This window comes from Apteryx mantelli, chromosome 2 (assembly GCF_036417845.1).
Source record: "Apteryx mantelli isolate bAptMan1 chromosome 2, bAptMan1.hap1, whole genome shotgun sequence".
NCBI lineage: Eukaryota > Metazoa > Chordata > Aves > Apterygiformes > Apterygidae > Apteryx > Apteryx mantelli.
The window spans coordinates 164,138,510-164,162,997 of NC_089979.1; the positions used below are offsets into that span (position 1 = coordinate 164,138,510).

At 53.2% G+C, this 24,488-nt stretch overlaps 1 protein-coding gene across 2 annotated transcripts; it reads right to left on the reverse strand.

Moving 5' to 3' along the window:
• Positions 1-9,828: 9,828 nt before the first annotated feature.
• CSRNP1 (cysteine and serine rich nuclear protein 1) lies at positions 9,829-23,509 on the reverse strand. Of its 2 annotated transcripts, none has more exons than XM_067291981.1 (5): positions 23,480-23,509; positions 15,309-15,507; positions 12,729-12,988; positions 11,971-12,267; positions 9,829-10,865 (listed from the first exon to the last, which is right to left on the reverse strand). In XM_067291981.1, exons 2-5 carry the CDS (start codon positions 15,481-15,483, stop codon positions 9,849-9,851), a joined length of 1,749 nt encoding a protein of 582 aa, XP_067148082.1. In that variant the 5' UTR covers positions 15,484-15,507; positions 23,480-23,509; the 3' UTR covers positions 9,829-9,848. The 2 variants fall into 2 exon arrangements, with proteins under 2 accessions (XP_067148082.1, XP_013805120.2); XM_013949666.2 differs by lacking the exon at positions 23,480-23,509 and adding an exon at positions 16,218-16,435.
• Between the last annotated feature and the right edge of the window lie 979 nt (positions 23,510-24,488).

Below are 24,488 nucleotides of genomic sequence, written 5' to 3' on the forward strand. Positions count from 1 at the left end.
AAAGAGAGACCTAGGGATGGGGACACATGAGAAACATCCGCTGCCAGCCAATCTAGGTACATTGAATCGGGGCTGAACCACATCCTGTGTTTCGAACCAGCACGACCTCAAGCTGTGGGAGATGTGGTGGTTCACAGCTTGCTGGCACTTTGTCCATGGCGGGTCGTGTTCTTGAGCCAAACCTGGCGGTGCAAATGCCCCATGCTCCAACTTTGCGTCATGGCCCGTCTCCGCTTGTTGTCGGTCATAAAATGACTCACCCCTTTTTTGAACGCTGCTCTGCGACCCAGAAGAGAAATGCTTTCTAGTCTGTTGGCTAAATGCACGGTTCAACTCTTGTTTTAGACACTGGCACAATCAAAATATGAATCAAAACAGGGAGATGAGTAATTCCGTGCCTCTGAATGCTAAAAGCAAGGCCTACATGATGGCTGCATGCAGAAAAAAAAGAAGAGCAAGAGAGTGATAAAAGCCCTGAGCAAGGAAGAGCGAGGCAGGGAGCATACAAACGAGAACGGAGCAGCACGACGAAGGAGCAAATACCACGAGCAAAGCTCAGCCCCTTCTGTCTGCAGGTGACAGGTAGAATCGCATCCATTTAACACCCCATCGCCGACCCCAGGCAATGGGAAGGAGCAACACCTCCCGCTGTCGAATGATGCATAAATTGGATGCGCGTGCGTCGCTGGGTTTGCGCACGTCTGTCTTGGGATGTGCCAAAAATCATCTGGCCTCAGCCCTGCTTTGGCAAGGAGTAAATCAAATCAGAAAGAGTTTCGCCTGATTCCCAGAGTGGCTCCTCTCTGCCAGGGCTGCCTTAGATCAGGATCTGGTCCAATGAATATGTAAAATGGGATCCAGCATTAATGGCTTGGCAGGGTTTGCAGCAGCTTCTAATTGACAGCGAGAGGCAAGCGCTTGCAGGCTGCTTCGGCTGGGATAAAAAAGCAGGAGGACTTCAACGAAAATGTTGTTTCCTTTCCGGGGCAGCAAGAATAACATGAAAAATAAAATTAGATAGCTCTGCGGCCCCGCTGAAATTCTGCCGTGCAGAGGCGAAGCGTCTGTCACTTTAAAGTTACAGCCTTGCAGAGACACGATACTGAATCACCGAGGGAAACTCCTCCAGGGCTTCTCTTGCATACTATTCAAATCAAACATAAACTCCTCTTGGCACAAAGAGGCTATTATGAAGGCTGCTTTGCTCCGCGGCTGCCAGCTCCCGCTGCCTGCTGCGGCCCGCGAAGACGCCGAGGCGAAGGGGAGGCAGCACCGCGGCTGCCCGTGCTGCCTGCGGCCGGCCGGCCGGCCGACCCTCGTGGCCCCCGGAGAGGGGAGCCGGTAGCGGAGGGATGCTACTTCTTCGTGCCTTTCCCGCACGCCCCTCTGGGATGAAAAACCTACGACCGGCGGCTCCTGCGGCTGCTGAATCAATACAATGGGGTCTATTCTTCTCTCAATTGGAGTACAATTAACATAACAGGAAATTATATGCATAGAGCCAATAAATTAGAAAGATGACTAAACAGATCCTTCTGTGCGGGGGAAACGCATGCAGTCTTCACAGCGCATTACATAATAGGCATTAAAGAGCTTTTTTTTTGCTGTTGTTTGTTAATTATTGCTGCTTTTACAGCCCAGCAAATAATTTGTTAGAAATAGTTTATTCAATTAATTGGGTTTCTCTGCTCTGGGAGCAGATCACAGCCTACAAAAATGTATTGCCACTGGAAAACGAGACGATGGGATTCTTGGGTGAATTTCCTTTGCTTCCAATTCAATACCCAGCGGTTATGATTTATGCCTCTGCTGCACACTGCAAACCCATGAAGATAGGAGTGCAATTCCTAGGTTAGGTTTCTGTTCCAAAGAGCACATTTGGATGGTGCAGGATTGAAGTTTGTGCTTTTCAGCAGGAAGAGTCTAGCTGAAAAGCAGTTGTTGCCTTGCTGAGTGCAAATTCTGAATTTCCTTTGTGTTCAAGGGCTTAGTCCTGCACTGTAGTCAGACCCAGGTGCCTGGTGGCTGTCTCCTGCTCCCGCATCTTTGGTGAAAGCCATTTCCAGATTGGAGGCTGAGGGCTGCGCTAATTCTGGGATTTATTTAGCTTTCCTTTGCAACGTGGGGCTGGCTTGCATCCGCCTATAATTTCCCCGCTGTTGCCAGGACCCGGTGAATTTACGCTGCTGTGTCCCTGTGGCACATGATAGCTGTGATTTTTCTTTTGTGCTACCTTCTTCCAGACCTTGGGTGCAGTAGCAAGAAGTGACTTGTAGCCCTTGCTCTCACTGGGCATGCGAGGCATAAGGGTTCCCATGATCGCTCCTAACGGCTCCTCTGCGATCGCCCGGCAGCGCGGGGAACTGGCTTCGACCCAGGTGGTCTCTAGAAACCCTCATTTCTGGACCCGACAGTCATCTGCATATTGAAGATATTTTTATTCAGCCTTCTTGCCTGAAATGCCCCAAGCAGCAGAGAGACGGCCCACGACCTGTGCGTGCGTGGGAAAGGAGGACGGGCGTAGTAAGCTGAAACCACCGACAGTCCCCAAATGAATCTTTTTGCTGCCTGGCCCCCATCCCCAGCTGCTGGAGAGTGGACCTTTGCTCCACGCAGCTGCAGACCAAGGCAATGCAAAAGTCGCTTTAAAATCATGCCATCGCCTCCACTGCGGGAGTGGAGATCTCCCTCGGCGGCAGCAGCACACACCTGGGGACTGTAACAGCAATTTTAACCTCTTGTCACATGGCAGATGCGGAGCAGCCAAAGAAATGAGCTGATATTGCTCTTGGCTGGTGGCATTCCCATTTCTTTTTGCCAGCAGGAGCTCCTGGTTTCTCACGGCAGATCCCGGCACAGTTGCAATGTGCCTGTAACCTGCTGCAGGGTGAGGCGAACTCCAGCACGTGGCTTTTCTTCCTCGGGACGTATCTGGAGAACAGCAGCTGGGTAAAAGGCACATCTGCTAGTGGTTAGTGGGTTGCTTCCCAGGACGTCCTTAGAAATAAAAGATCTTTAACGATCCTTACGACAGAAGGTCGGGCGTGCTTAGAGCGCTGCTGGGATTCGGCCAGCGTTTCGCCAGGGCAACGCTATCAGCAAATATAGCTCGTTCCTATGGTTACGAAAGCAAAGAAATGCTTACACAGCTTGTCCAGGAAAGGGTTAAACTGCGTGTTCGGCGACACGTGCAGCTCTCCGGCTTGCGCGCGCTCTCCTTTCTCCCAGTTCCCCTAAGAGCAGAAAGTGCTGTTCGGGGCTCAGGAGCTTCTCAGTTCAGGCCGCCAGTTCTGGCTAAGACGGGGAGCTTCATGGGATGCCACCACCACCACCGCTCTCATTATTTTTGGTCCATGAACACCTACCCGGAGGTCAGGTCAGGTCCGAGGAGCTGAGAAACACCTGGCACCTCGGCTCCCTGACCCCGCTGGCCAGAATACCTCCCCAAGGTAACACTTACTATGAAAAAAACAACTCCGCGTTGGAAACACGCTATTCATCCTGGAATAGAAGGGATGGTTATTCCAGAACAGAGTGTCTTTAACTGGGGCTGTTCTGCAATAACTATTGTCGAGCAGCTTCTTACACAAGAAGTGCTCTAGGCGGTCGACCGTGGAGACGAACCCTCAGATAGCAGCGGACAGTTATTGTTAACAGATTCTGAAACAACATTTTCCAACACTGTTTCAGCTCAGCCTGAACCCATCTGCCTGGCAGGGTGCGTTGGTTTGGGCTGACTTCCATGCCACGTGGGTAGCCAAGAGAGGCAGAAGAGGGCTAAGGCTGAGTGACGGGACAAAGCTGATGCTAAGCTGCACCACGAACATCCCGTGTGACCTTGGGAAGATATTGAGGGGGTAGGATTCATCTGAGTGGTGCATTTGAGTACATTTGACACTAGTGAGATTGACTATGTCTGAGCTGTTCACCCTGGGCTTCCTTTAGAGTCAAAGGACTCAAGGGAGCAGTTCATCTTCTCTGTAAATCTGTGCTCTGTCCAGTTGTACACGCTTTGTTGCCATCCAGATGGAGATGCCTGGCTTGCTTGCATTACTGCTCATAGACAGTGGTTCTTTGGGCGATAGGGAGTGTTTGTAAGCCAGCATGTTTGCTACAGACGCTCCCAAGGACGGATGTGTCCACACAAATGGCCACAAAGCGAGCTAGGCTTGCTTTATTCACAACCAGCCTTGGATTAAGGACCCCCACCCAGCCTGGTGATCAGTTCCTGAGGAAGCCATGGAGAAATATGAGTACGCAGTGTCTCCCAGGGGTGCTCAGCCTTGAGCAGATAGGTCACAAGACCTGGTCGCTAGAAATGTGCAGCAAGCCCAAGCCAATTTCAGGGATCACTCATCCCAGGAAATAAGGTCTGCTCCACAATGCGTCCACCACCCCAAAAGCCTTCTGGACATTGCAGTCTTGCCAAGCAAGCTCTGGAAACAGTGCAGCCAGACCACAGTCCCTATGCACTGATTTCTACCTCTATAAAGAAAAAAAAAAAGTCACTGCTACCGCTAAGTCCCAAGGCTATTTCAGAAGGAGGCCAAAGAGGGACTGAATACCCCTTTTGATTTCTTCTTCTCAGCACGGACTGACACTGATGGAGCAGGAAGCAACTTTCAAAGAACAATTGTCATGGTCCACTGCAAGTAGCTGCACTGGGAAAATTGCAGTGGCACAGCTGAAAGGCCAGCGCCACGGGTGTCCTAACAGACAGCTGCAGGAGATGCCGTTCAGGACGAAGGCCTTGCTCTGCCAAGCAATATGCGCACAACAGCCTTCTCCCAAATTTATTAACCAAATCACCCCAAAGATCTTTTCCTGCCTGGTCCCAGGCCTGGGACCAGTGGGTAACCTGTGTCTCACCAGCACAAGACCTGGTGGCACCATGTCACAGCACAGAAACTGGCTGACTTGGAGCAAAGGTACAGCCATAAACACTTAGCCAACAGTTTTCCTGATCATGAAAGGAAAGGATTGGTCCACCCCTACACAAATGGGCTCTTTGCAGGATTAAAAAGCAGTAAAATCCTTTTTTTTTATTAATCAAGACTGCAGAGCTGCTGCTGAACTAAAAGGTTACCTGTTCAACACAAGGGCATGTGTATTATTTTCATGCATTAGCATCACTTTCATGGCAGTGGAAAACACCTCTGCAATAGAGTTTTTCTTTTCCTTCCCATCCAGACTAGGTTTTGAGGGGTTTAAACACCAATATCAAGCCTGTAAAAGACCGGTATTTCTGAAAATAGCTTGCATTCTGCATGAACTTCTCTGATTTGCATTCACTCATTTTTTTCTGCAGCGCTCTTTTTCCCTTGGGCGGCCACGCGTCGCAGAGCACAACTGACAAACTCGAGCGCCGGCGTCTCCTGCCACCCTCTGCCCCGGCCTTGTGGATGCCGCAACCCCAGCACGGCTAACCTGCCACCGCGTTACAAACCAGGGGGGCATCCAATGCAAAATTTCATCCCGCGACCTGGGCTTCTGCAGACGTTCCGGGGCGACGGGCTGATTTCACGCACGCCGCAGGTGGTGGGTTTGCAAGGCAGGGCGGTGGGGGGAGGCCGTTGCGTGTTGCCCTCCGGATGAGCATCTGTCCCGGGACGCATGCGAGAGGACGAACGTGCTTTCCTTCCCCCCGACATCGACGGGCCGCCCCGCGGTTGCTTTGCACCATCAGTCTGCGGGGGCCTGAACGCCCCGTTTTTGCGAGTTGTCAGAAGGCGCCAGGAAGTTACTACATAAAAAGCTTTGTTAGCAGGAACGCTTGTTCTCCAGGCCTGGCCACCCAGAATTAATTACAGCAACTGGACTGCTTTCAAGAAGCTGCCCTCTTGTCTGCATGAAATACGGAGGAAGCAGGTCCCAGAGCCTCCCTCGTTAGGTGAAGCCGGAATCGGGACAGGCTGAAGGCTCCGCTTTGATATTTCTCCGGGCCAAGGGGACACATAAATCCATTCAAGACTGCTTAAAAAAAAAAAAGAAAAGAAAAAGGACCGCTTCATGGTGCTGGCCTCCACAGGCAATTAAACTGTTTTTCTTAGGACTTCAAGAAGGCTCCAGCCAGGCTTTGTAGGCACAGGAAATGTCTTCAGGGTCTTGCCAGCTCATGCTGGGTCTTGGTGACCTTTTGGCCAGCGATGAAGAGTACGGACAGACAACCTAGCCCGCAGGGTCAGGACTTCGCTGGGCTTTGATATGGCTGCAGCATGTTTCCTTGCCAAGGTGCTCTCCCGACACTTTGCTGAGCACTTGTTTTTTGGAGGCAAGGCTCAGGCAGAGCGACAGCTCAGAGGAAGGGTTCTCCCAGCTCAAACCTATCTTCACCATCCCCTGGGCCAGACCACTCCACAGCCCGGCACGAGCCGAGTGGGCGCAGGGTCCCCTCCCTGCGTATCACGGGGCCAGGACACTGCTTGCCAGGGTCTCCGAGCCGTGCGCCCTGCACCTCTGCTCTCCCAGCCTGGTGCCAGGGCTCACCGAGGCGGTGGTCAGCCCTTGGCTAGGAGACACCCCCCCTGGAAGGACGCCAGAAGGACTTGTGGGCATCTCCAAGATCTTCTTCCCTGCCACTTGCAAGGGCTTTTGGACCCTATAGCGTTCCCTGTGCTTTTTTTGGGTGTCGATGTCGGCGAGGTGATGAGCACGGAGGGTCACCGACCGCCCTGGGCTCCCACCGCCAGGCACCATGCAGGTTTGGCCCTTTGAGGGGGTGACACCTGCCACCGAGCCACCTACCGGCTCTGCCAGCCTCGCAGAGCCCAGCGCCGGCCTCCCTGAGCCGGACTCGCTCAAAACACCTACAACACCCATCGTAACTTCCACGCCAACGGTCCGGCAAGTTTTTGAGCTAGAGTGAAGAATAACTATTAGCAAACGCCTGTGCTGAAATAGCCAGGAAGGAGGCAAAGGCAGTCCCGTATCCAAACAAAATTCTTTTATTGAAAGTGTAATGGAAATTTCTTCATATTGCTTTGATGAAATGAGAGACAGCAGCTGCAGACAAATATGCTTTCTTTAAACAAATGAAAATGGATAAGGTAAAAATAAAGCATTTTTTTTTTTACTTGTACCTTTAAGCAACATAATCACAATATATACACAAAGAAAGCTAAAATAAAGCTATGTTGAAACCAAAGCGTTTCAATCAATACATTAGATAATTACAGATTGTGTCAATAAATACCCAGTCTTTAAACTGTTTAACAGGCAACTTTTTACACAGATACTGAGAAGAAAAAAAAAATTATATATTTACAATTCAGTGCCTTGAAAAAAAAAAGAAAAAAAATCTTTTTTTTGGCACCAACACAAAAAAAAGAATAAATTATAGAAAAAAAAAGTCCACAAAGGCAGGAGTCTATCCCCATCATTCATTAGAAAAAAGTGTGTGTGTATATATATATATATAAAATATATGTATATATTTTATATATATAAATATATGTATGCAGAGAAACTTAGGAATGTTATCAAATATATTAGTGCCAATAAATACAGAACGGTACCAGACTCTTAACTGTCAGTATTTTTGATGCAGTCTGAAGGATAGAAACTACCACCTAGAAGATAACCGAAGGGGATTTTCAGTCTCGAGAGAAAAAAAAAAAATTATATATATATATATATATATATTAGTATATATATATATTTATCCAGGAAATCCTCCATCTGCCAGTAGTATTCCTACAGCTGCCCTCCCGCCGCGCGGGGTCGGTCCCGCGGGGCGATGGCGAGCGCGGGGCTGGTTCCCGCGAGGGTCGGCGCTCGCCGGCACCACCGCAGCAGCCCCGCTTCGTTTCCATACGTATCCGTCTTAAAAAGTTGACCGGCTCAATGCAAGAGAAGATGTACAATTAAATAATAATAATAATTAAAAAAAAAAAAAAAACAAAACAAACAGAAACAGTCTTCGCTATATTCGTACGCCAAAATTTCCTAAATTGCTGGCAGGGTGGCGAAGGGCGTCTTGGCGCCAATTAGCCTGCAACGATCATCTGTCGACTAGCAGGTACCGAACAGCGCAATCGTCTCTGCCGTCCGGCCACAGGAAAGATCGTCGAGCCCACGCTCCCGTCCCTTGTCGCCCCGTGCCCTGGGCGTTTCGGGTGCCGCGGGGGCGACGCGCGCCCCTCGCCCCTCCCCGGCTGTCGCTCGGCTCAGGCACCGCCAAATATTTCACCTTGGAAAACTGAAGCGAAAGCTGGCAGATTTCTGGCGCGATATCCGGAGATGCAAACCGGACCGACGCGCTCGTGCTGCTGGTGTAGGCACTTAGTGTATCACCGACATACAGATTTTATGTCCGATTATACGTAATGGCCAAATAGTGTCATGTTCTCGGACTCATTTAAACAACACAAGCCCAAGAAGGCCTCTAATACCTTTCTTAAATGCTATGATTTCTCTCTTTTTTGTTCTTTTTAAAAAAAGCCTTCACAATTTTCAGCTTTCTTTTTAGGTGCTCCGTTTCCTTCCCTCTAAAACCGTACTGGAACAATAAATAACCCAATAACCTTCATTTCCATCTTTCCTACTCGATTTACCTACAAAACAACCTGGCCCACTAGGTTTGCGAGCTCTTATATCCTGGACCTTTCTGACTTAGATCCAGAGCGCGAGCACAGCGTCGCTGCCGTTGGCTTTGCTCTCCCGGAGTCCCGCGGGCTGGGAAGGTCCTTCCACCTCCCGCTGCTCACGGTTCCTCTGCACATTCAGGCACCATAACCGATCGTTAACGATCTCATGGCCAAATCCTTAGGAAATTAAATAAAATACAAAATAATTTATGAAAAGGGTTTCCTTTTTTTTTGTTTGTTTGTTTAAATACAGTTAGTTCATATTATTCCTTGAATAGTTTAGGGTTTTGCTCGTTTGCTTTCCACAGCAGAATTACGGATATCGCACACCTTCCTGTTACCATGTCTATTAAAGGACTGTTAGCTACCAAAGGATGCTGTTATGCACGTTTCCCCCTCTCCCTCCCCTCCCACCCGCTCGTGTTAGGCTCTTTCAGAAATGTTAAGTGAAGACCCGACAGGCGTCAGATAAAGTCAACACCTTTCAGGCTCGGAAAACAGTGTTGTCTTTAGGATGTGTGCTGCTAAAGACCTTATTGCCCTTCCAGGTCATTGATAAACCACAGTGCTATTCATGTACTACAGGTAAAAAATAAATAAATACAGATATATTATGCAAAAGATATGATTGTACACATAATACATCTGAGGTATTACCAATTTAAATAAGGTTTCATGCTAGTTCAAGCTTCGGTGGCTATTTAAAATTCTGGAATTCACAATAAATAGATGAAGAGTGATTATGCATATAGTGTACGGATCTCTTCTGTAAACCTTGTTGGATTTAAACATAAGAGCACGTTGGGCTAACTCTTATGCAAATCATGATTTTCTCACAATAAATACAGCTTCAAAAGGTGTCTTAAAAAGTTTCTGCAACACTGAAAAGTTTCTCGAAGGGGCTGTGTGTACGACTGGCAATGTTAACAAGGAGCATTTCTCAACAGGTCTTTCCATACAAAACACAAGGAAATTCATACTTGAAAGTCTTTTCCCCTCTCCCCGCCCACCCCACCATGAAAGTTTATAAATTTTGCACAAACAGCAAGAGAACTGATTGTAGCTGCAGTATGTCAAAACGTCCATGTTCTACAAAGACCAAAAATAGTTCGTTTGCTTAGAAAGTTCTTTTCTCGTAGCACGTTTTCCTCTCGGTGAAAGTTTGTCCGCTCGACTGTTCTTCAGTTTTAGTTTCGGGGCTCCAAAGCTGTCTTGCTTTCCTGCCCTCCCTCCCTCCCTCCCTCCCTCCCCCCAGAGGCGCACCTAAACTTTCACCGTTTCCATTAGCGATGACTTAATGGCATCTTCCAAAAGTTGATTGTCTGTGAAAGGGGCCGGGGTTTCTGGGACAGATTCAGACAACCCGATGAGAGACTCCAAGAAACAGCAGCCCTGATCTCCAGCTTGTGGGAAGCCAGGGAAATTAGGCAACTGAAACTGTAACGCTGAGAAGTTATCGAGGTTTTCGTATTCCTTTAAGGAGTTATAAAGAGGTCCCAAGTTATAGTCTGAGAAGGACTGAAAGAAATCCAAGGAGTCAGAGGAAAGGCTGAGATCCGTGTAGCTCTTGGAGCACTGCTCCGCCGAGGACGAAGCGCAGCAAGAAAGCCCATCGCAGTGCGCGTGGGCGGCCTCGTCCAGAAAACAGCTCGCGTCCTGGTTGGCGTTCTCGTCCAGGCACTCGGAGAGGTGGGACAGATGCCCGGAGCCCGTCCCCCCCGTGCTGGCCTTTTCTGTGCCGGGGCCGCACTGCTCTTCGATGCCGGCGCTGAAGAAATCCGCGGGGTGGAAGCAACTCAAGTTGTCCTGGCAGTTATTGCTGTTTTCTTCGACGTCGGAGTCGTTGAAGTGGAGGATCCTCGCCAGGCCGTCGTCGTCGACGTCCGACTGGGACTTGTCGGAGGGGCCGTTCTCGTAGGGCTCCTCCAGGTCCTCGCTGGGGCTGGAGGAGATGGAGGAGTCCGTCATGTCGCTGCTGCAGCTGTTCTCCCCGATGGTCTCTAGGTCCATGTTGAACTGGAAGGCCGGCGTCAGGGGCACCGCTCTTTCCTCGAAAACGGTCTTCCCTACCGAACACCCGAACTGGTGGAGCCTCTCCCGGAAGGAGGACTCGGCGCCTTCGGCCGTTTTCTCGCTGCTCTGCTGCTTCTTCTCCAGCTCCAGTTTCATAATGGTGTGGATGAAGTGGGTCTGCACGCGGGCCTGGTTGAACTCGATTCGCCCTTCGGTGTTTCCGCAGCCGTCCTTGGTGCAACCGCAAGGGAACGACGTGTGATCCATCTGCCGCGGGAACAAGCAAACGCGGGGTTAGACTGATGGGACCAACTCACGCCTGACAGTGTCCTACCCCCGTCCCCTCTTTGCCAAGACACTGCGAGAGCCACTGCAAGCAGCAAGGAAACCACGACACGAAATCATGGGAAGCACGGCTTAGTAAAACTGAAACCGCCCTTTATTCACTGCCTCTAAGAAACCACCTTCGCAGTGCAAAAAAACAGCTAAGAGATTTAAAAGAAAGATTAAAAAAAAAGAATAGAAAAAAGGCACTCTGCTCTTTTGGAGGGTTGTCATTAAAAAAAGATGAATTTCAGCTGAGCTTAAGACTGTGTACTTGAAAGAAAGTTAACAGGTAAAAAGAAATGCAAAGCATTAACCCTTAAAAAGGAAATATATGTGGAAAACAGTGGGCAAATACGAGGTTTAATATATATGCATCACGCTATTTAATATATGTGCATACCGTGAGCTTTTGTCCCTCTCTGAGAGGGAGGACAAATTGTCTAGCTGGCATCTGTGGTACCGTCATATCCGAATTATGACCAGCCACTAGAGGGGGGCTGTGACACACGCACAGAGCACCGGTTTGCGCACACCCTCCCTGCACAAGACCAATCGGCTGACCACAGCACCTAGTGCTTAAGTGGCCCCCAAAATATGAAATATGCCTCCCGAAACACAGCCGAGCACACATCCATCAGAGAGGGGGGGGGAAAAAAAGAATAAAATCCCTAAACGAAAATATAGGAATTACTCCACCGGCTTCGTTTGCAGGTGGTCTCTACAGCTAGCTATGGGCTGACGCTCGGCTGATGCTCCCATGTGACATGGATGGTGTCTCTGGAAGGTTTTCTCGCTGGTTAGAACGAATGTGTTTTGCAGGGTGGCTTAACTCCGTTCTTGCCCCAAACCACTGCTTTTAATACCCCAGAGCCAGCTGGAGCCTCGGCTTTCCCCTCTGGCCCTGCTGCCCACGCACCCGCTCGCTGCGTGCGGTCTCACGTTTCGCTCCCGCTCGGGTCTCCCATCCCGTGCCCTCCCCTTTCCCTCTTTGCCAGGCGGGACGCGCGGTGGCGCGCTGCCCGGGAGCCGCGGCGATGTGCCCCACCTGACACTTGATGCCCGCCAAGCTGCAGCTGCAGGTCTCCGGATCGCAGAACTCCTGGCAGTCGCAGCCGCAGTCTTCCCGCGACAGGCGGATGTTGTGCAGCTCCCGCTTCTCCTCCTTGTCGATCTTCTTCACCCCCATGGCTTTGAGCAGCGCCCGCCTCTTCTTGGCTGGGTAGGGCTGGAGGAAGAAGCCATCTTCCAGGTCCACGTTGCTCACGTCGATGTCGTCGTCAGAGATGTCTTCGATGGTGAGCTGGTTGGCCTCTTCCGACTCCTTCGTGCCGTTCATGGTCAGCTGGGAGCAAAGCATGGGCAGAGCGTTAGGGACCCGCTGTGACCACCGAGCTCCGCGCGGCCGGGAAAATCATGGAAAAGGGACCAAATCAGTAGCCACCAACACCCAGGCTCGGGAGAAACTAGAAAGGGAAGATCTGCTCCAGTGGTGGCAGCCTCTGGGATCAACATCTGGGTCACGGCCCCCAGGACAAACCTGACTTTTCCCAGAGAGCCCAAAGGCCACAGAGGACACAGGCCTCTCCTTAAGGTCTCACCTAAAGACCTGACAGATAACCAACACATGGAATTCAGCATCTTTTTGCCACCTTCCAAGGGTGGAGAACTGAGCTGAAAATCCCACGCTGGAGTCTGTGTTTTTTGGAGATCAAAGCAAGGTCAAGGACTTACACCCTGAGGTCCCAGAGAGGCCCCAAATAAAAAGTGACTATTAACTATGAATATTCACGCGCTCTTACTCACTTTCCATTTCAGTGCTTCCAACTTCTCTTCTTTTAATTTCTCTTCGAGTTTCTCCCGACGGACGTTCTCCTGCTCCTTCGAGAACTCTGCTAGCGTGAACTGCCTGGAGGAGCTGTGCTTGCTCACCATCCCCAGGGTGCAGCCCCCGCGACTAGGCACGCTCGTGAACCCCTGGCAGCGCGGGAAGTAAAACACAGTGACCCGGTCAAACTCCACATTGTTCTTCTTTAGTCGCTTGGATTTCTTCAGGATAGACGTGGCTAAAAATGGGAAAAGCACACAAAGTCAGGAGGGCCACGCTCGCAAACGGGGGGCTGTAAATATTACGTAAAGACAAGACTTGCGATTACTCTCTCAAGAGCGACGCGGCAGGGTAAGGTCCTGGCATCAGCTCCTTGTGCTTTAGGATCTAAGTCTTCAAAGAGGGAAAATGGATGGAGAGAAACTAAGCCAAGCCCTGATGCTGCAGAACTGCTGAGCAGCTTCACCCTAAGAAGCTGCTGCTGCTTCTCCTTCCCGCATGATCTCCTCCAGGAAACACAGATTTGCTTATTCTTCAAGTGCAGCAGAGCATAACAAACAAGCAACACAACATCCTACGGGCCGGTCTTGCTTCATACTGGGGTGCCCTGCCAGCAAGCTGCCGCCGTCCCGCGTTTGGGACAGCGAGGTCCACTCCCAGGATGCCCGAGCGCGGACACTGTGGCGGCGGCGTGGTTCGGGCTCGCGTAGCCGAGCACGAAAGAGCCGAAATGGCTGTTTTGCTGGTACTTCCTTTCGCCATCCTCTGGGAGGAACTAGGAATCTATAGTTTATTCTCAAGAGGCTCGTTTGAGAGCAGCTGCAAAGACGTTAATCTCCGCGCAGGTGATCCCGGGGTAAACAAGGCAAAACAGGACTCTGGTTCATCTGCAACTGCTGAAACACGCTACAGCCCATTTAAAGCAGGGTCTCTCCAGGGTTACCTGGCCCTGCACATTTGCTAGCGCAAACGCGACAGATGGAGGCGGATGAATCAGCAGGGGCAACCTGAGAGCCAGCGAGTTTCCACGGACATCCCTGGCCGCAAAAAGGGGAACGCCGATCGCGCTCATATTGGGTTACAGAACTGCTTTTTCTGCAATATGAGCACGGCAGGAACAAAAGCCAAGCACAAATTTACAGCGTTGGGGGGTTTTGGGTCCCGTCCGCTGCTAATCCCTCACGGGAGGAGACACGGACGTCTCAGTTGCCACCATGGAGCATACGGAAAAAAATAAATAAATACTCGAAAGGGCTCGGTGACGCCCCAGCGCGGTCCGGGGGGGCGGCGGAGGCGGGAGCCGGCGCCAGAGCTGCAGAGCCCGAACCCGAACGACTGCCCCGAACGCCGGGGGCTTGGCGGGCCCGCAGGCGGGGGAAGCGTGGCCGGGGCGGCGAGGTGCGCCCGCGCTTGGCCGGCCTCGCTCGCCGAAACGCGGCGTTCCGGTTTCACCTGCAGAAAAGCGCCTCGCCAGCTGCGTCAGCGGCTTCTGCTGCCTCGCGGAGGGTTTTGAACCGGGCTCTGCGCTCGCTTTGATGCTATCGCCGCGCCGCGCCTCGCGTGTTCGTAGTGCCCTCCGTTCGATCTGCTACGTTAGCTCTCTGTCGAAAGGCGAGTTAACCGCCGCGATCCCTTATCGACAGAGCTGTTACACTTCGGCATTCGCTTCTCCCTCCCTCCCCCCTCCAAATTGTTTTTCCATTCCTGACCCTTCTCCAGTTGAGCCAGGGAATACAAAAAGTTCATTGTTTTGTCCCAAAACCTAAGAAGACGAGCAAGAATGAGACTCTTTATTATTACAAGACTTCTAAAGCCTTTTCAGACCACTGCGTGTTTGTGTATGTCTGCTAAGTGGACCTTGACTGCTACGTACAGTGGGTGTTCAGCATGATTTACTAGGATGGACTATTCCTCCTCACTGAAGATGGTCCCCTATTGTTTTTTTCGTCCTTTGCCTGGCTGATAAGGATTTTTTACAACCTTGTCTCCGGCGTGTTTTCCTAAAAAGCTCTCCAAACTGATTTTGCCGAGAAAACAAAGTAGCGTTTAGCTGTACGAGCAGCGGAGGCAATGTCAAATGTGTCACGGTCCCTGGCAGAGCATCCAGCTTACTCAGGAAACGGGCTCTGAAATGGCAATTAAGCTACTGGTTAATCATTTTAAAAAACTAACATTATGGGCCTGGCCTGTCTGTTTAAGAGTTGTCCATTTAACAGCTTGACAGTGAGTTGAGGGATTTGGGGAGGGACCCACAGTATTGGCTTCAAGACACCTGTCCAGCTCTGCAGGCTCAGGTCCTACAGGTTTCTGTTTTGGAAATTCGGACTTCTGCAAAAAAGTTATCAACGAATAACAAATATTGGGAGGAAGGCTGAGGAAGACTACCCTGAAAACGCCAGCTGATGTAAAAAACAACATAAATCGTTGGGCTTAATGACATGAAGTGGGTGTCATGGCCACTTCCACCCGTGAAGGTGTGCTCCAAGGGGTACAGAAACACGCTGTCTGACCCCGGGGACCCTGGAGGCTCGTTGCCACTGGTGACATGAGCTACTCACGGGTGAAATTGGGCGTTAAGGCCGAGCTGGGCTTGGTGTCTCCGCGGGAGCTCTCCTCGTCTGATTCCCAGCCGGAGGAAGCCGAGGAGGAGGACAGCGGGGAGCAGGAGGAGGAGGAGCAGTAGGTGCCATCATCTCCCAGCTCTTCGTACTTCCTTTTCAATACCCCGCTCATGGTGGCGCCGTGTCTTTCATATACCTGAAAAACAAGGGAGAAAGGCAAAATTAAGCGAGGGAAATGATGACAATTCCCGGGGACGAGTCACAATGGTGGTAACCCCCGGCAAGGCACCAAGTCAACCTGGCTCAACCCTGGGGGCAATTCCCACCAGGTGCCCCCCGCACAAGTGGACCGTACTAAGGGTCTCCGCGGACGCCTGCCAAATTTCCCATTTTTCTCGCCGAAAACCAAACCATCGCGTACGATGCGCCGCCCAGAAACGAACTCAATCAACGCAAATGTTATCAAACTGTAAGTATCACACTTTGCTTACTAATTCTTTTATGCTAACTCCTCACCCAGCTCACTTTCGGCGCAGTTACAGCTTTAACGTCTTGCTAATTGCAAAAATAAGCCCGTTTGCGGAGAACAATCTGTTGGCAAGATTTACTTGCTATAGCCCCCTGGGGAAACAGACTTATTAAATGAAGCACTGAAATACAAATATATCAGCTGTGAAGAACGGCCCTTCTCCTCCCGGTGCCTTTCATAGCCAGTCCCCCATTCAATAAGCTGTTCTTGTTTAGGCTGGGTTATGTATCAAGCGTAGTAGCAATTAAAAACAACGTAGCTAATTAAAAACAAAGTAGGTCGGCGCTGGTATCCGTTTCTAAATCTCCTTCCTGCTTTTCCATCAGCTCAAGCAAGAAAAAAAAACAAAAAAGAGAAACTTTGTTGGGTGTTTTAACCTTTGCTTTCCTAACGCACCGGCCACCGCCGCTCCTCTTCCTCCGCGAGCGATCTCGGCCACCTGATGCTCGGATGAGCAGCGGCCCCGAAGGCTGGCGCACCGCGACGGCGGCCCGAAAGCACCGCCGAGGGTGGGGAAAGCACAGCATCACAGAATGGTTGAGGTTGGAAGGGACCGCTGGAGATCATCTGGTCCAAAGCAAAACCCGTCTTGGGAGCAAAGGCAGCACGGATGCCACCGGCCAGCCCGGGATGTAAAGCAAACCGGAAATATTGCACAAAGCCAAAGGGATCCCTGAAACTGGCACTGTGTCGGAGGGTGCCTCGGAGGCGGTCGGCAACCGGCCTCAACACCCTTCGGCCAGGCCACTACAAGTGCTGCCGGGCCAACTGCAAACACTCCCAGGGGGCCGAATTTGTCCGTTGTAAGCAGAAATGTCTCGCTTTCTCGCCCGCTCTTCTGCATGCCTTGCCCGTGCATTCAGGTCTCCAAAACAACCACCCTGCTGACAGCTACCAGCAGACAACATGAACCCCCCCGACTTCAAAACCTGCTAGCGACGGGATTTTAAATATCTCAGTAGCTTGCACAGTGATACCTGGTGCTACAGAAGTGCGCTTGGTGCCTCCAAAGCCTGCCGTAAGCGCCCATTAATCATGTTCACAAGCAGCTTCCCGGGAAACAGCGAGCCCCTAAAAGGTTAAAAATTGCCGGATGGAATCAGTTCTGCGGTTGCAAGAAGTTAATCATTTGCCGCAGCATGTGCCGAGAGGGCCCGGCACGGCGGCGCTCTGCTCCCGGGGCTGGGCCGGGCCACCGCGGAGCCGCCTTGTCCCTCTCCATGGACCTGGAGCTGCAGGTGGTTTCGCCGCCAGTTGGTTTGCTTGGGCTGGCTCCAAAACAGATGGGGAGAAGGTGGATTTGGCCGGCGTCCATCAGCCCCTCCGCTGCCTGCCGTGTGTCCTACCTGACACCTGGATTAACCCCTTCGCTGCCTTGGCCCGTGCAAGGCAAAATGCAAACCAAGCTGTGACGAGAAACCTCAAATCTCTTTTTTTTCTTTCTGTGTAAGGCACCCACTTGCTCTAAGGAACGAAGGGGAGCGCAGAAACCCTCCAAACGTGTCACCTGCGGCAAGGGCTTGGAACGAGCCCCAGCGGAGGCTGGAGGATTTCTCAGCCTGGTTCTCCCACTTCCACAGCCGAAGACGAGGAGCAGCCAAAAACTTTGCAAGAAATGGCAAGTGGCAGAACAACGCCTCTCTGCTCCTCCAGCCTTCCTGGCCAGCAGTGGCTCCTCGTGAAGTCCCAGCCTCCAGATCCATCACCGGCCACGGATGCCACCTCAGAGCCACCAGAGGGAGAAAGAAGCCCTCTGAGAAGTCCCCGCGCAAGCAGGACAGACGGCGAACGGCAAAGACGAGCGCCCTTGTGCCGAAGAATTCGCAAAAAGTAGCAAAAGCCAAAACACAAATGGGCGCGGGTATAATTTTGACCACATCCAAGCTTGCCAGGAGATGCAGGAGGGTGGTAGAGCAGTCAAGGTCGCACAGCTAAAATGAAGATAAGTCCCAGGGAAATAACGCTGGTCTGGCCAAGCTCACTGGCTGCAGGACCCTCTCTTCCCCCTTCCACACCAGCGCGAATGGCTGCTTCCTAAGACTTACTACCCTTACAATTTCTGCTCATGGGCCGCCTATGGTGCTGTGGGCCACAACCACCTCCCACGCACCGTCCATCCAAGGGCCAGATCCTCCCCTCAAGGGATTGCCTCTCCCCAAGCACAGACACCCGATTCCCTCCTTGCTCAGCACAGCCCCAAGTCCTGCCTCCAGGGAGGTATCTGGCTGGGAGGAGGGAGAGGCAGCTGCCCCCGCTGGGGAGCATCAAGACCTTTCCAACCCACAGCCTGGGGTTAGAAACACCCAGGGCAGAGGGAGCAGCAGCATAAAGGATGGCACCCGTTTTTACATGGTTTAACTGGTCTGCATGACCACGAGATGCTAACACAATAGCATCCGTCACTTAGCATGAGCTGCACAGCCTCCCCCCAAAACCACACAGCAGAAAAAACAAGTATTGTCTCAAGTAAACTACCCAGACTAACACAAACACAATGCCAGAGCCAAGGAAGCTACGTTTTAGATAGTGCAAGTTTTTTTTCCCCATAAAAAATGATCATCCTTGATTAGGCGTGTTTAACAGAAGAAAGAAGGAAGGTGCACACATCTCTCCCATCTCTAGGAATAAGCCAAATACATAGAAAAAAAGCCTTTGGCACGCTGTAGTATTCAAAATACCTGTTGTTTTGTCAACACAAGGTAGGTGTCATGCAAACACGATTCTCCATTAATGGGGGAAAGCTTCTGGAGAACCTGTGGCCCGCCAACCAAAACGCATTCACGTTCTCCCATAATGCCTTCCCCCTCTTCCTGTTTCCTGATTTTAGGCTGGAACATTTTCCAGGTCAAGTTTTTAGATCCTTCTCATGAAATATGCACCATATAGATACGGTAGGGCTGCACCCATCAGTGTCTGCTTACATCCATCTCCCCCCAAAAAGTCCTACAGGATTGTCAAGGCAAAGCCAATGCTTTCCCCTCCTGACCCCAGCCCTTGGGAGCAGAATTCACGCCAGCGACTCGAGCACCGCCTTGAAACCAATGTCGCCGAAACTGCTGGACGCTCAGCCAACAAGCCTCAGAGGCCAATTCAGACGCAGGGAGGATATTTTAATTGCAGTAATTCCACAAGTCTTAATCGCAAATCCACATTTATAGCCATGCACTTACATAGAAGTCACAAGAATGTGCACAGCAGCATGAAGAAAAAGAAAAGATCTCCTGTGCTTGCAGTTGCAAATCTCTCCAAGCACCACGGAGTGCAGGAGGATTTTACCACCTTCTCTCCTCCTTTTTTTTTTTTTTACATAACCTGAAATAAAATAATCCTATCTTCCTTTTAGTTGCCAAAAAAGACATTCTGTTCTTGGCTAAGACTTCTTACTCATCTATTTTACTGAAAACAGCTTTTGGAACAAGTACATAATGCAATGGATCAAACCCGCAGGAATTCCTCTCTGGCACCAGAACTCCCACTATCCTGGGAATACTTTCTAACAAATATTTAGCCCAGATGTGCATTCCTTCCTTTTTCTCTCTCTCCCTCCTTTTTTTTTTTTTTTTTTTGAGCATTAAGGTTGGGGGGGGAGTGGGTGGAGGTGGCTGTCTAGTTGGGGGGAAGGGAACTGAAGCTGCTAAGTCCTATTTCTGGCGCTCGGCAAGTTGCAGGGTAAAGCCCTAATACACTGGAATGCAAGGAATTAATGTTTTAACTATCCTGCTCTTGGACGACATATCAGCTGTAAATATTTCGAGTCATTTAGATTTAAGACGGTTTGGCATTTGTGTAGCCAAGCAGAGAGGAAGGCAACCAAAACCAGTATCAGCGTCCAGTCGGTCTATTTATAACAAACTGCACAAAGAGACATTATGGTTTTGTGCACGAGTATGTGGATAAGAAGTCTCTGAGTTATATTTTGGGGCTTTATACACACTTTGCAGGGTGCGACAAGGCAAGCGAGGCAAATGAAGCATCTCCGAGCCAGGCTGGCGCTTGCAGCTTCAGCATTTGCTAGCAGCCCAGGTCCCCAGACCAGCTCCTCCAGCATTGCAGGAGGACTTCTATGAGTGAGGACACTTCACACTGGTGGTTTTCTGCCTGTGGAGCATCCCAAAGCACGAAAGCATCCCGAATCTGGGCAGGAAGAGTTTAAAGCCAATTCCCCTCTGCAAAGCAACAGGGTTAAAAAAAAAAGGATGAAAGAGTGCAATGGACTAAAGTTGTCCATTTTTCACTTTTTGAGCCCATCTCCTGACTTTATGGGCATCCGGCCAAGGAGCCCTGGAAGTCGAGGCGGACTCTTCCCGGCCCAGCACGAGTCACGATCCGGCGCTGGAAGTGGGCGAAGCATCCCGCCGAGCCGTGAGTCAGAGCGCGCCCAGCTCCCTGCCCCAGAGCCGCGGTGGCTGTGCAGGTCTAGCCGGAGTCAATATGAGTTGGAAAACCACCACCTCGTGTGTCGGTCAGGTATGACTCCGGATCTGCTCACGGAGCCACGCTGGAGTCACTGGGGGGGAATTTCTGCCCTCTTCCCCGGCGAGGCGCTGGGCGTTCGTCCCTACGCCACCGCTCACGGCGGGTCGGATGACCTTGGGGTGAGTGTTACTAAAAGCCGGCGTGGAGCTGAGCTTTTCCTTTAGCTCCCTGACATACCTGACGTCTAAACCCCGGCGGTGACTCCAGCGACGCCTCTGGGTTACTCAGTAATCAGCCTGCTATCAGCCCTGATTCATTGCTCATTCATTTAACCATTTTAATTCTTTGCATATTTACTTAAGCGGTTTCCCTCGTGCCGCTGTCGCGGTCTCCGCTCCGACACTTCCCAATTGCGGAGCGGCGAGCGCCGGGGCCGATTTCGGCGGGCCGGCGAGCCCCTCCGAGGCAGGGAGCGGGAGATGGCCCCTCTGCCCGCCGGTCTTCCCAGGCGCGGGAGCCGTGCTTTCCAGCTCAAACCAGATCGTTGTCACTCAGCTGGGTCTAAGGTTTCATAACCTTCCTCTGGTTAAAAATAGACTCTGCCTACTATGCAACAGTAAAACCCAAACTACTCGGTGCCACAGAATAGCAGCATGAATCAGTTCGTAGTACCACAAGTTTATTCTTATGCCAGAGCCTGAACAAGCAAAATACCTTCCCCGGGAAGAACGTAAGAAGTGCTTGCTTGATCTAATGATTTTCAAAAGCCCAGAGGAAAAAAAAAAAACAAAAAACAACAACAAAAAAGGCTTTTATATTTTCTGTCAGGCCATTATTTCTTGCTGGCAACTCAAAAGGTAAATAAGAAACATTAGCAAATGCATTAAAGGTTATCTGGCATGGCCCAAATGAAATGAGGTTCAAATACACTCAGCCCAGATTGTACTGTAATAAATATGAAAACAGCAAAGTGTGCTTTGTCTAGGAAAATCCTCTATTTGATTACACCTTATGAATAATTCACACCAGGTTTCCATATTTGTCCTCCTGTAGGTACACACTGTGCATTACCTTGCCTGCTATATATACGCACACATTTCCTGCGCTAAATTATTAAAGGCTTGCCAGGAGCTGCAGAGTCTCTCCGAGCGGAGAACAAACGCGCTGTCCCGAAAATAAACCTCCGCACCTTGACAGGCCTCATCTGTAAAGCTTTTAGCAAAAAAACTCTCGTGGAAAGAAAAAAAAAACAAAAAAAACAAAAAAAACCCCTCTTGCTGATGACTTGATAATTTGCTGTGACAGATGACTAGACTTTTAGGTTTGCAAATGGCTATGAGCGTTTTCTCTCCAGCCCACCGATGCTTTGTAATTAGGCGCGTTAGTAAGCCGGGACTGCTTCAGAAAAGGGCTGTCGCATGTGTCAGCCTCTTCCTAAACCACGATTATGTAACTCCTAGGTGACAGACACTTGGGGGGGGGCAAAAAATACACATTGAGGAAACTTTATTGGATATTTTCTCAGGTGCAAACTAAAGTCCAAATTCTTTATTTCGGGGAGCACAAGAAGCCGGGGGCCGGCCCGGGAGCGGGGAGGCTGTTGGAGCCGCCGGGCCGCGCCGGTAGGTGTTGCTGTAGCGACGGGAAAACATCCCCAGCCGGCAAATTTGGGGAAGAGAGCGCCGTCAAGCCGCCTTCCCCCGCCCCCCCCCCTTCCTCCCCCCGCGGTTCTTTCAACATCAGAAAATTGGAACCGCAGCCTTAAAGATGGAGCAGGCTCCTGGCTTAACTGACACGGGGAAAATTGAGTGCAACTCCTAAAAAAAAAATTATACATATAAACACACACACATACATATATATATATATTTATATATGTATATATACACATAGACATATATAGCGCAGCGTTTCCAGCTCCCCGCTGCCCGGGGCCACCCGGCGGCCGCGGCTCGGCAGCGCCGCGGGGTCGCCGCGGGCGGCAGCGCCGGGGGCGGCGCGGCCCCGTCGGGGCCCTGCCGTCTCCTCCGCTCCCGCCCCGCGCCCGGCGCCGCCGCCGCCGCCCCCGGCCCCGCCGCGCTCCCCGCTCCCCGCTCCCCGCTCCCCGCGGGCGGCCGCGCGCAGGAGCGGCCCGGCCAGACGGCGCCGCTGCGGCGCGCCCGCCCGGGCCCCGACGGCGCGGCACCGAGCCCGGCACCGAGCCGGACCCGGCGGCCCAGGGGCACCGAGCCGGGCGTCCTCCATCGAGGGGCACCGAGCCGGACCCGCCGACCGAGGGGTACCGAATCGGGTACTCCCCACCGAGGGGCATCGAGCGGGCGCCCCCCACCGCGGGGCACCGAGCCGGACCCTCCGACCCAGGGGCACCGAGCCGGGTACTCCCCACCGAGGGGCATCGAGCCCGGCGCCCCCCATCCAGGGGCACCGAGCCGGGTACTCCCGACCGAGGGGCACCGAGCCGGACCCTCCGACCCAGGGGCACCGAGGGGGCGCCCCCCACCGAGGGGTACCGAGCCCGGCACCGAGCTGGGCATCCCCGACCGAGGGGCACCGAGCCGGGTACTCCCGACCGAGGGGCACCGAGCCGGACCCTCCGACCCAGGGGCACCGAGGGGGCGCCCCCCACCGAGGGGTACCGAGCCCGGCACCGAGCTGGGCATCCCCGACCGAGGGGCACCGAGCCGGGTACTCCCGACCGAGGGGCACCGAGCCGGACCCTCCGACCCAGGGGCACCGAGCGGGCGCCCCCCACCGAGGGGTACCGAGCCCGGCACCGAGCTGGGCATCCCCGACCGAGGGGCACCGAGCCGGACCCTCCGACCGAGGGGCACCGAGCCGGGTACTCCCGACCGAGGGGAACCGAGCGGGCGCCCCCCACCGAGGGGCACCGAGCCGGCACCCCGACGGCGGGACACCGAACCCGGCACCGAGCCGGGGACACCCCCGACCGAGGGGCACCGCGCCGGGCACCGACCCGGACCCCCACAACGCCGAGGCATCGAACCGGACCCCCGGATGGCGGGGCCGAGCCGAACCCCCCAACCGAGGAGCACCGAGCCGAACCCCCCGACCGAAGGGCACCGATGTGGACCCCCTCCCCAACGGCGGGGCACCGAGCCGGGGACCCCGGACCGAGGGGCACCGAGCCCGGCGCCGCGCCGGACCCCCCGACGGCGGTGCCGCCCGCGCCCCGCGGCGCAGCCCCCCGCCCGCGCAGCCCTACCTGCGGCTCGGCGCGGCTCGGCGCGGCTCGGCGCGGCTCGGCGCGGTGGCGGCGGCGGCGGCGGCGGCGGCGGAGCCTGGCGCGGCGCCTCCCGCTGCTGCCGCTGCCGCTGCCGGGGCTGCGCCGCGCCGCGCTGCGCTGCCCTTTTTCGTCAGTGGAAAACTCCTGGGCTCTGACGCAGGCGGTGACAGGGCGCGGAGACGGCGCGGCCCGGCCTGCCCGCCCGGCTTCCTGCCCCCCCGGCCGGCGGGCGGCCGCGAGTCGGGGCGGGCGCGGGGGGCGGCGGGCGGCGGGCGCCTCCCGGGCGGCGGCGGCGGCGGCCTCGGCGGGGGGCGCGGACCGCTGCCCCCCTGCTCCCCCCCCCCCCCGCCCGGCACCCCCGCGGGGGCGGCGGCGGGCCTGGGCCCCCGGGTGTCGGGGGGGGGGGAAGGACACAAGGGGGGGGACCTCAAAGGGGGATGGGCCCCCATAGGAGGATGGGGCCCCAGAAGGGGTCTGGGTCCCCCCAAAGCGCGTTGGGTCCCTATAAGAGGTTGCGGTCCCCAAAAGGAGGGTCTGGGTTCCCCAAAGCGGGTTGGGTCCCTATAAGAGGTTTGGGTCCCCAAAAGGAGGGTCTGGGTTCCCCAAAGTGGGTTGGGCCCCCCAAAGGGGATTGGGTCATCAAAAGGGGTTTGGGTCACCGAAAGGGGTCTGGGTCCCCCAAAAGCGGGTTCGGTCCCTATAAGAGGTTCGGACTCTGAAAGAAGGGACTGGGTTCTGCATAAGAGGTCTGGGTCCCCAAAAGGGGTTTGGGTCCCCAAAAGGGGATTGGCCCTCATAAGCAGGTGTTGGCCCCCAAAAGGGGTCTAGGTCCCCAAAAGGGGGTCCGGGTTCCCCAAAAGGAGGTTGGGTCCCCAACAGGTATCTGGATTCCCCAAAAGGGATCTGGGTCCCCAAAAGGGGATTGGACCCCAGAAGCAGGTCTTGGCCCCCAAAAGGCACCTGGGTTCCCCAAAAGGGGTCTGGGTCC

What these genes read in the sequence shown, in the direction of transcription:
- CSRNP1 (XM_013949666.2), bottom strand. Translation starts at nt 16,367, where the DNA reads ATGCTGTGCTTTCCCCACCCTCGGCGGTGCTTTCGGGCCGCCGTCGCG. An exon ending in CTTAACGCCCAATTTCACCC is followed by an intron (nt 12,989 to 15,308) that starts GTGAGTAGCTCA and finishes TCCCATTTTTAG; the next exon opens with CCACGTCTATCCTGAAGAAA. An exon ending in TGGCGGGCATCAAGTGTCAG is followed by an intron (nt 10,866 to 11,970) that starts GTGGGGCACATC and finishes TTCCCGCGGCAG; the next exon opens with ATGGATCACACGTCGTTCCC.